Raw genomic sequence first — 11,178 nt, forward strand, 5'->3', positions numbered from 1 at the left:
ATCACTCAATCATGTTGTTGATAGAATAGCAACTGAAGTCAATCAATTTTTAGCATTATGAGATGACTTTTTAGCACTATTTAAAATGTAATTTTTTTATTAAAAAAAATTAATCAATTTTTAATTGTCATGAAATAATTTTTTATTTTTTAATTGTTTGAATTTGTATTTTAAAATTATTATAAAGTAATAAATTTCCATAAACTATTAATTTACTGGGTCAAAGATTACAAAAATAAGTCATCAAAATTCGAATATTAAAAAATATTTTTAAATTTTAAGAACTAAAAAATACACACCCAAATCCAGATACTAAAAATAGTAATGGATAATTTGTGTGCAATATTCAAATAAATAACTACACTGATAAAAACAAAATATAGAAGCTACTCCGCTCTACAAAAACAAAAAATCTTGGGATTTAGGATTTCTTCAACAAAAGCAAAAACGTTTTTAAGAATTTTAAAAATCTCGTTTCTTTTCTATTTTTTTTTCTCATTTCCTAAAGGAAGGGGATCTCAAAACTCCTCTCCTCTACAATCAAATTTTTGGCCCTTAAGTTCCGAAAAAGTACCACACTTAATCGAAAAGAAAAAAAGTCAATAATTAACACAGCTAAAACAAAATAGTAGTTCAGACAATGGTCAAAATATATATTGCCATTCCGTTTGGGTCTGTAACAGAAGCAGCGAAGCATAAAAACAATGCATCCAAATTAAAACCCACAACGGTACTGGTACATCTGAACATCAAACACAACAACAGAAAAAGACCACAAGAACAAGAATCTGAAGTAGATTCTAGTAGTCTTCGTCCTCATCCTGGCCCTCACCAGACTCAGCACCCACTTCTTCATAATCCTTCTCGAGGGCTGCAAGATCCTCACGGGCTTCTGAAAATTCACCTTCTTCCATACCCTCACCCACGTACCAATGGACGAAGGCACGCTTGGCATACATGAGATCAAACTTGTGGTCAATGCGACCAAACACCTCAGCCACACTGGTGGAGTTTGAAATCATGCAAACTGCCCTCTGCACCTTGGCAAGATCACCTCCAGGAACAACAGTAGGGGGCTGGTAGTTAATACCACACTTGAAACCAGTAGGGCACCAATCCACAAACTGAATTGTCCTCTTGGTCTTGATGGTGGCAACAGCAGCATTCACATCTTTGGGCACAACGTCACCACGGTACATCAGGCAACATGCCATGTACTTTCCGTGGCGAGGGTCACACTTGGCCATCATGGACGATGGCTCGAAAGCACTGTTGGTAATTTCAGCCACTGAAAGCTGTTCATGGTAGGCCTTCTCAGCAGAGATAACTGGAGCATAGGAGGAAAGCATGAAATGGATTCTGGGATATGGGACCAAGTTGGTCTGGAATTCAGTCACATCCACATTCAGGGCCCCATCAAACCTCAGGGAAGCAGTCAAAGAAGAAATCACCTGAACCCCAAAACAAAGAAACACCAATTAATTAATACACAGAAAAGTATAACAAGTTAGTTGATATTAATCACTAATGATTACAAGGAATCACATATATCAACATATGCATATCATTACCTGAGAAACAAGACGGTTGAGGTTGGTGTAGGTAGGACGTTCAATGTCAAGGGAGCGCCTACAGATGTCATAGATGGCTTCATTATCCAAAAGGACAGCAACATCGGTGTGCTCCAAGAGAGAGTGGGTGGAGAGGACACTGTTGTATGGCTCAACAACGGAGGTGGAGACCTGAGGGGAGGGGTAGACAGTGAAACCAAGCTTGGATTTCTTGCCATAATCAACGGAGAGACGCTCCAACAGAAGGGAACCAAGTCCAGAACCAGTTCCTCCACCAACGGCATTGAATACTAAGAACCCTTGGAGTCCAGTGCAGTTGTCAGCAAGCTTTCTGATGCGGTCCAAGCACAGATCAACGATCTCTTTCCCAACTGATAAGGCACCAAACAAGTACAACATATCATTAGGTATATGAAATTATATTACTAACAACATTAGGAAATAAAGTATGATAAATGGTGTGACTTACTGGTATAATGACCACGGGCAAAGTTGTTGGCGGCATCTTCTTTGCCGCTGATGAGCTGCTCTGGGTGGAAAAGCTGGCGGTAAGTTCCGGTCCTCACTTCATCAATAACAGTGGGCTCAAGATCTACAAAGACGGCACGTGGCACGTGCTTTCCAGCACCAGTCTCACTGAAGAAAGTGTTGAAAGCATCATCACCTCCGCCAACTGTTTTGTCACTTGGCATTTGCCCATCGGGCTGCATAGAAATAGAAACAAATTATAAGCATCCACTTTCCATAGATAAATATTTTTAAATCGCATTAAAAATTCACGTTGCCTATAAAATAGAGCGAAAATAAAAGGAGAAATGAGTTCATACGTAATTGATCGTAAACTGATTTTAGAGAAACTACTTTTAATTGTTCAAAAATATAGAAAAAATAACATCTACAACTCTAGAAGCACAAACATAAAATTTAACCTCAAAATAAAACGATTAAATCAGAACGATCTAATGAAATTTATTACCTAGCTACTCATATAGATCCGAACAACAACATGCATAAACGATTTAGAAAGTGCAAAAACAAAACAGATCTGGCAGGACAGACGGAAAAAACACGTGAATTAAAGCACAATGCCAACATGTGGGAGTTCAAAGACGCATTAATCTAAGAGAAAAATCATAAACGTCTGAAATTTTGAAAATAACGTTCAAAGTTCTTTAGATCTGAGAAATAATAGAAATATGAAGAAAGAAAGTGCAGGTAACAAGCCTTTGACAACACAGATCTGAATCAAAATATCTTGAGATTGAAGACTTACCCCGATGCCGTGCTCAAGACAGTAGAGCTCCCAGCAAGCATTTCCGACCTGGATACCGGCCTGACCAATGTGGATCGAGATGCACTCTCTCATTTTCAGAGATGAAAAATCGAATTCCGGGAAGGAAACGGAAACGGAGAATAAAGGCGTTTATGAAGACGCCTTCTTTGAATTCTGCAAGTGAGGAGCGTTCGTAGGATATGGGATTGGTTTTATAGGGAGATATATATATGGGGTCGCTGTGCTGTCGTTATCTGTAACCAGGGTTGGTTCAGGGTGCGTGAGCTGTCTCTATCTAACGTAACCCAACTTGCTAACCAGGGTTAGTTCCCCATCTTTTCATTTTTTGAATTTTAAAATATTTTTTGCCGCCCGAGGCCAGTCCAAAACTCTGCCGTTTGTTTTGTGGAGTACTATTAGGATTTTCAAAATTACCAACATGGCAAAAGAGAACAACGGTAAGTTTAGTTTAATTTTTCAAACACATTATCATTTAATTAGTAGATTCCCCCTTCGTCAAAAAAAATTATAGATGGTCAATCACAATATTTATTAATTTTTATAATAATAGGTGACGGGCCCACAAAATATATAAAAAGAAAAAAACCACAAACCCATAACACATAACACATATAATAGTAAATATTCATTAAATCTTAATAAAATGAATGCTAAAAATAAAAAATAACTCGTAAGTTAATCTCTCGTCTAATAAGTTTATCTTAAAATTATTTTAAGAGAATGATAGAAAAAACTAACATGAAATTAAATTTTTTTTACTTTCAATCTTTGTTTAGATCAAATATTAGAAGCATGTTTGAAAAATCAATGGCAAGTCTCTCAAATGTAGATTGAGTCCACAAGTATCAAAGGAATTCAAACATGCATTAGATGGATGGATTATATATTTAAGAGTTAATCAATACTCTTACTTGTCTATCTCTTGTTTGATGAATTGTTCGAACTTTTTAAAAAATAAATTATTAATATTCTTTATTCTTAGAAATTAAACATGAAAATAAAAATTTATAATATTCACACATATTGTCCAATCAATTAAGTTAGACCTCATCATAATAAACTACTAATATAAACTATTGTATGATATTTGTTGGAGGTTAAACTTGTGAATTGTGATACTACACATGTTTTCATGTTTGCATCTAAATTAATTTAACAAAAACATGAGTTTTTTTTTTTTTTGCTATTAATAGTTATAGATATTGAAGTTTCATTACTTTTTTCCTAGTGTAGCTTGTTGCATGAGAAAACCTCTCTAATGAACCTATCCAAGAAGTCATGACTGGTGTGAACTTTTTAAGATGATCCCAATGATGTTTTTCTTAATCCTTAGATTATAATGTATTGCTTAAAGCATCTTTAGTGGATCTCATGATATCATAAGATGCAAAAAAAAATTATCATTTTTGTTATAATAATAAAACCCAATTTGAATTCTTAGATTTTACTTGCACAGAAAAAAAATAAACCTCTTTTTTTCTTTCAAATGAATTAAAAATAATAATTATTGACAAAAATAGAGTTCTTTTTCAAAACTCAACCGAAAAACTCTTAAACAAGAACAATATTAGATATAATGTTCAGGAATTCTTAAGCGCACAAGAACCTCTATTAAAAGATGTTCTTACTTAAGCCCAGAGGCACTAATCTTAATTAATTGTCTGGCAAGTAAATAAAGTTGTGTTTGCTAAGAAGAAATAAATAAATAAAAAATAAAGTAAATGTAAGTAATAAATAAATAAATGAGTAAACAAATAATAAAAATTAATTGAAAAGTGTTTGATTTACGAAAAATAAATCTATTATTAATCGTCTTACTAGGTTGATAATCGATTATCAAAAGACTACAATCAATTATTATTTTGAAAAATCAATTATTTTTTATTTGCGTGATTTCTCCTCACAAGTTTAAATTAACAAAATATCTTATTCCTATCCTTTTAATTTCCCCACCTATTTGATCTCTCTTCCCTCTATTTCTTCACCATTTCCCATCAACCTGAATGATTCCACGATCTATGAGGGGGATTCTGGAGAAATTTTACTAATCTGGCTCAATCACCTTTACAATATCAGAAACCTAGTGTCCAAGTTATTACAGCTATGCAATTATGGCACAACTTAAAAACACAATTCCCCTAAGAAGATTCCAATCATTCCACAGAAAAGTCATGTCTTTAGCCATATTCCTATTCTTTGTTCTTTGTATTTTCCTTTATTTTAAGCAGTTTAATGCAGGCGATTTCATTCAGTAAAATATTACTGGAGAGATCGATGGTCATAACATCCATAAGCAGTTTCGGTAACCTTTTCACCATTTTGCTTGATTCTGGAGCTAATGTGACAGTACCTTGCAGTTTCAGAGACAAAATTGATGGTTTAATCTTTTATTAAGTAATCTTAAAAGGTAAGCAGACAATAATAGAATCAAATGGCTCGTTAATCACTGACATTATGTCTTTTAGTTAAAATATACAATTACGTAGTTCAAAATAGTGACAAAAACTGAAATGTTATTGCTAGAAACAACTACTACAGCTAACTAATTTCAGCCTATGTCTGCAAGGTCTTGAAAGAAACCCTAAACAAATAATACAGGGACAATCCTAACACAAATTAAAGTAACAGACTAGTAGTGCAATACAAAGTAACCTCCACCCAACCCCCTTCACACAATGCACAGTACTCTATTTTGGTCCATGATACTCCCATTACTGCAAGAATCAAGATACAATGTGATCACGTAGTCCGTGCAATTAATGGTCCATCATGCTACTATCTATCCATTGTCTACCAAGTTAAATTATACAACACACATTACCCGTCCAGCATGCATCCTATGAACTATGACTAAATATTACCCAATTTTAATAAATTTGGTTTCACCATTTATCAAAACATGGTACTTTTAGGTTCAAAACAATGTTTTTCAACTATTTTTATAGGAAGACATGAATGTATCATATTGTAAATAACTATCCCTAGATCTGTAGAACACATCATATATGTGTCCACACCAATGTTTTCCGTTGGGAGGAATCATGCGTAAACAAGATTTTTCTCTAATGGTCCATAAAATTTGCTTATGTGTCTTTCTCTAGGTCATAGCATACTATTGTTATATGGACAATTGGTTATATTAGTAAGTAACATCACAATTCGCCTACCAAAAAAAAAGTAACATGACTAACATCACAATTCACAAGATCCAAATCCCTTCATATCAATTAAGTCATATACTACACTACTACGGTAATACGTACATAGCAAAAACATGAGGTTCATACATTTTTGGAGAAAATGATATGTAACAGTTTTATCTATATACTGAAACAGAATTTGGTCTTCCCTAGGCATAAACAGGAAGACATGAACCAAAGACAACACACAGAGATTGAAGAATTCTGAATCATATTCAGATCCTATCATCATATTCAAAACGTATACCCAAAAGACAAAACAAATAAAACGGCCACAGAATTCTGATTTCTAACCCAAAAAAAAAGGCCTACAAATCAATATTCGCAAACATTATTTATTCACAAATCACAACCAGTCATCTATGATGAATTCACTAGCAATGTATTTTCCACATGTAAGGAGAAAACTAGAAAATAGGTGAACCATACCAGGCACTACACATTACTGATTAGTAGAATTCAACTCAGCAGATTATATATTGAAATCTCCCAGAGTCAGAGTACATGGAGGAATGATATTCCGCCTTGGTTGGTATCTAGGGAATGGCACACCAAATACTGGCTGCACACCATATTCTCCACCCCAAACTGGAGGCATTCCAAAATGGTTGGGCGAGAAAATAATGTTTCTTGAAATCCCCTGTCGTCGAAAAGGAACCGCTTGACGCCTCTTCTTTGTTTCCCAGGACAAAGCAAACAAATCCTTGAAAAGCCACCCTTTTCTATCTCCCTCTTTTCCAAATTCCTCCTCATACTTTTTCTTCCACAACTCGTTGCTGGTGGACAAGTATCGCAGCTCCGAACAAGTACAAGCCACTTTGGCCAAATCAACACCCGGAAGACGCTCCAAAATCAAGAGCTTAAGCTCCATCGGTAGCCGCATAAAACAAGGCGGAAGATCCACCCCAGCCTTCTCACAAAGATCAATTAACAGTGGCAATGCAAGCCTATCTTTCCCCATCTTCCACATTTCAAAAACTTCATTTCCAAAGACAATATCTTCCCCATCATTAAGACTACCCTTGGTTTCAGAATTAGCCAGCATCGACTCTAAAGGCCTAACATATTTACGTGTATCCAAACAAACAAAATGTAACATCGACCTAACATCATCAGACAACGACCCACAAACATTCACAAAATGCCCCAATGTCTGAAACTTCAAATTCACACTGTGAGAAGCACCATTAGCCAGAATCTCAGGCAGGGTATACCTCAACGATATCACCGAAGAAAAAGCCGAAGGAGAATCATCAAGAAGGTCAGAACAACTAACCGCCATACGCGAATCCTTGTCGATTCTAACAAACCCAGATTCCAGAACAACACCGTGAACCGCAAACACTAACAACTTGAAATCAGTAACGTTGTTCCCAAGCGCTTCTTTCAGAACCCTTCTCACGAAGAAAGGCTCGGAATTGGTACTCACCACCACGGTCCCGTCAGACCCATCAATCATTTCCGCGGGTTCCGGTTCCGCAGAGTCCAAAGTCGGAGGCTTTTCGGCGGTGGGAACGGAGGGGGCGTCGCCGGCGAGGGTTTCCGGCGAGTCTTGGATGGTGGGTCCGTCGAGGGGAGCGGTTTCTGGCTTGTGGGGAAGGGTTTCGAGGGAGAAGGCGGTGGGGTTGAGAGAGTAGAAGATGAGGTCGCCGGCGGCGACACCGAGAGATTGGAGTGGCTCGTCCGGCGAAGGGGCGTGGATTTCGTCCTTTCTGTTTAGGGAAAGGTGCACAGAAGAGGAAGAGGAAGAAGAAGAAGAGATGGTGTGAGAAACGGTGTCTTTGAGTTGCTGCAGAGAACAGCAGGAATCGGGGACTTCGATTTTGAGGGTTTCTTTAGATTCCAAAGATCTGAGTCTGAGCTTCATCGTGTTTGATCCTATGTCGCTCTATCTGCCTCGATTTTGAGGGTTTCTTTAATATATATCAGCTTGCTTTGCTCGTGTGAGCCTAAAAAACTTTGACAAACACGATTTAAATCAAATTTATTATTTGTACATTTTTTTTAATTGAGACTTTCTATTTTATTTTAGCTTGGATATATTTTATGTCTGTGTATTTAACTTTTTTATCTTTTGTTACTGTAATTTTTTATATTTTTTGTAAAGCTGTTTCATTCTTTATTTTTAAGTATTTTAGATAGTATTTTAAATAGTAAAAAATATTATTTAAAATATGTTAAAAGATGAAAAATAAAAATAAATATATTTTATAAGGAATAAATTTTTTTATAAAAACAAAAACAAAAATATTAATTTGTAGAAATAAAAATTATATTTACATTTTTTTTTATCAACCTTTAACCTTAACATTTGTTATTTGCACCTTTAAACAAACTCACTAATAACAATCAGACTTGACCTATAAACATTTAGAACACCTTAGTTTAGCTTATTTCCACTCTTATCTCTATTTTTTAAAATTAGTTTATTATAATTTATCTTTGTGGGTGCATTCGTTTGAGAGGAAAGAGGACAAATAAACAAATAAATAGTAAAATAAAATGAAACTCGTATTTTTATACTTTAACTTAATTCAAAAAATTTATTTCAATTCATTTTCTTTTCATTTTTTTATTATATCGAACGAACCCTGTATCTTTCTTCCTTCCATATAATTCTCTTTATCCAGAAACAGAACTCATGCCTCACTCCACTTGCAAAAGATAGAAGTTTTCCCAAATTAGAACACAACATCGTATAACATCCCATTTACCCATGTGTTAAACAAATGCCATTTCTTTGTCTTGAATCCACGCGATCATTTACACAATAAAGCATTTACCTTCTGCAATCAGGTTAACACAATGGTAAATGAGACTTAAAGATAAATCTTTTTTATTTTAAAAGATAATTATATGTTAGGTTTCTTTTCACTAACATAAGTGGATTTTTGCTTTAATAACAAATATTTTTTGTTTGTGAACCCAAAGGATAAGTTTTAGTAACTTTACTAGCAATGGGTGAGTGTGCCTCCCAAAGTTTTTAAAATCAGCCTGATCGATGACTTGCCTGTGTTGTTGGGTTGATAAGTCACTCATTGAACCAGTGAATTAGTAATTAAATTACACAACTCGATCTAAATAACATAATATATAAGGATATGTATTAATTGTGGTATAAGTTTAATAATATTATGATAGTTTGATGTTAAGTTGACCCATTAAATAAAATTTAGGTTTTTAGTTTCATTTTTTAGTGCATATTTATGTATTTTCATTAAATTTTGCATTTTCTTAAAAAAAACAATTAATTTTGATATAATCGATTTATTCAATTTGGTTCACTAGCTCAACCATGTCGGGTCATCGTTTTAGCCATATATCAAACCATTAAAATCGGATCAAGTTCATGACCAACTTATTGAGCATACCCACCCGTTCAAATCTTTAATTCATGATTGTATTAGACAAACAGTTGGGGCAAACCAATTTTAAAGCTATGGTGTCCCTTAATGGGGGTGGCAAAATGGGCACACACACTTGAATCAATAATGTGTGACATGATTGACAAATAATCTTATCCCTTAAACACATGATAATGGGTTCGATCCGATCCTTTGTATAAAAAAATATTTGTTGGGAGAAGTCAATCTCTTAAATGGATCTCAATATCTCAAGAGATTAGTCACTTGACTTTCGGTTGATCAAGTATGTGCACACGGGTCCGGCCCTGTACCCACTTATGCATCGTATGTGATGGAAATTGATCAAGTATTTCGACAACTCATTGTTTCATAAGAATACCGAAAATAACTTATTGATTCTTAAAAATTTTGAGATAAAAATTCAACAATTCACTAATTCATAAGTATAAGGGAATATTGAGAGTTGGGAAACTTAAAAAACCTCCATTTTTTAAATTCAATAATAATCTTCATCATCTGCACAGATCTTTGATACAATATATAAGAAGAAGAAAATAAGATAAATCCTAATGGTACTAGATTCCTAATAAACTGACAAATACTTAAATAAAAGGAAAGATAATGATAAAAGAACAGAAAAAAAATCTTAATATCACTAATCAGTATATTCATAAGCTAATTCTATAAATATGATAAAGTTTTACATGCTATCTTTATTAAAAAAATATTAATATTCATAGTTTCCTTAATAAATCTTAACTAATTTCGGGACGACATCGATACTTGTTGAAGGTTCACATGTCAGGTGATTTCTTCATTTTGGACCCCACATGGGCTTGCCCTTGCCATTGGGGTTTCAATTTTCAATTTTGATACTAGAGTCCTCACATCTTCTTTCACACCTTGATCTCTTCTCAACTTATGGTCGTGCCGCACTCCTACATCACCCACCCCTATATTGACCTGCCAAACATGGATTGACTTGCCTTGCCTCTTATAAGAAAAATGGGTTCAAATTTTATTGTTCTATTTTATGTTCAAGTTTGCAAGTTGGCTCGTCAAAAACTATTTATATGTATATTAATTGATTTTAATGAATTTTATATTCTGTAAATGTTAAATAATAAATACTTATTAAAAGGTTAAATATATTATCTTAAATTTTGAATAATAAATTATTTAGATAAAAAATTAAATAAATACTAATAATGAATGATAAATCATAAAATATAAAATAGATTAAATGTATATATATTCTAACAAAAATAAATGGGCTACCATGTTGACCCATCTGGTCCATTTTTTTTTTGTAAAATTAAGTCGAGCAAGCGTAAGTCATGAGTTGAGTGCACCCAAAAAAATTGGATTTGTATGACGGGTAGAAGCTCTTAGATATGAAGGGGAATCCAAATATCCCATGAAATGATAACTTTTTATTTTATAACTATCACTCTCATTTGTGGGAATATCTTAAGCATACCAAAACCATTCAATTATTACATTCTTATAAAACATGATTCCTAAAAAAAAAATTCCCAGGAAGTATGACTCTCAAGGATGAAAAAATATTTCGGATACCAAAAATCCTTTAATATTGTTAAATTTTAACATATATAAATAGTCATACTTGAAAACAAAGGATTCATGTATAAAGAGACAACTGAAGTGATATGTTTAGAGAGCTATATAGCGTTGATCCATCCTCTACCATTAGGGAGTCTTGTGTTGAGAGTTAATAGTTCATGAGT

At 34.0% G+C, this 11,178-nt stretch overlaps 2 protein-coding genes across 3 annotated transcripts; both read right to left on the reverse strand.

The window, feature by feature from the left end:
- Positions 1 to 632: 632 nt before the first annotated feature.
- LOC100799688 (tubulin alpha chain) lies at positions 633 to 3,050 on the reverse strand. Its single transcript, XM_003536522.5, has 4 exons — positions 2,845 to 3,050; positions 2,041 to 2,275; positions 1,572 to 1,942; positions 633 to 1,451 (listed from the first exon to the last, which is right to left on the reverse strand). The coding sequence occupies exons 1-4, from the start codon at positions 2,935 to 2,937 to the stop codon at positions 801 to 803; spliced, it is 1,350 nt and encodes a 449-aa protein (XP_003536570.1). The 5' UTR covers positions 2,938 to 3,050; the 3' UTR covers positions 633 to 800.
- A 1,854-nt stretch (positions 3,051 to 4,904) lies between these two features.
- On the reverse strand, positions 4,905 to 8,056 carry LOC100796338 (F-box protein SKIP22). 2 transcript variants are annotated; one of them, XM_006589550.4, is made up of 2 exons: positions 6,495 to 8,056; positions 4,905 to 5,215 (listed from the first exon to the last, which is right to left on the reverse strand). In XM_006589550.4, the coding sequence occupies exon 1, from the start codon at positions 7,930 to 7,932 to the stop codon at positions 6,538 to 6,540; it is 1,395 nt and encodes a 464-aa protein (XP_006589613.1). In that variant the 5' UTR covers positions 7,933 to 8,056; the 3' UTR covers positions 4,905 to 5,215; positions 6,495 to 6,537. The 2 variants fall into 2 exon arrangements, with proteins under 2 accessions (XP_006589613.1, XP_003535677.1); XM_003535629.4 differs by lacking the exon at positions 4,905 to 5,215 and adding an exon at positions 5,298 to 5,579.
- Between the last annotated feature and the right edge of the window lie 3,122 nt (positions 8,057 to 11,178).

Source organism: Glycine max, chromosome 10, assembly GCF_000004515.6.
Source record: "Glycine max cultivar Williams 82 chromosome 10, Glycine_max_v4.0, whole genome shotgun sequence".
In the NCBI taxonomy this organism is placed as follows: Eukaryota; Viridiplantae; Streptophyta; class Magnoliopsida; order Fabales; family Fabaceae; genus Glycine; species Glycine max.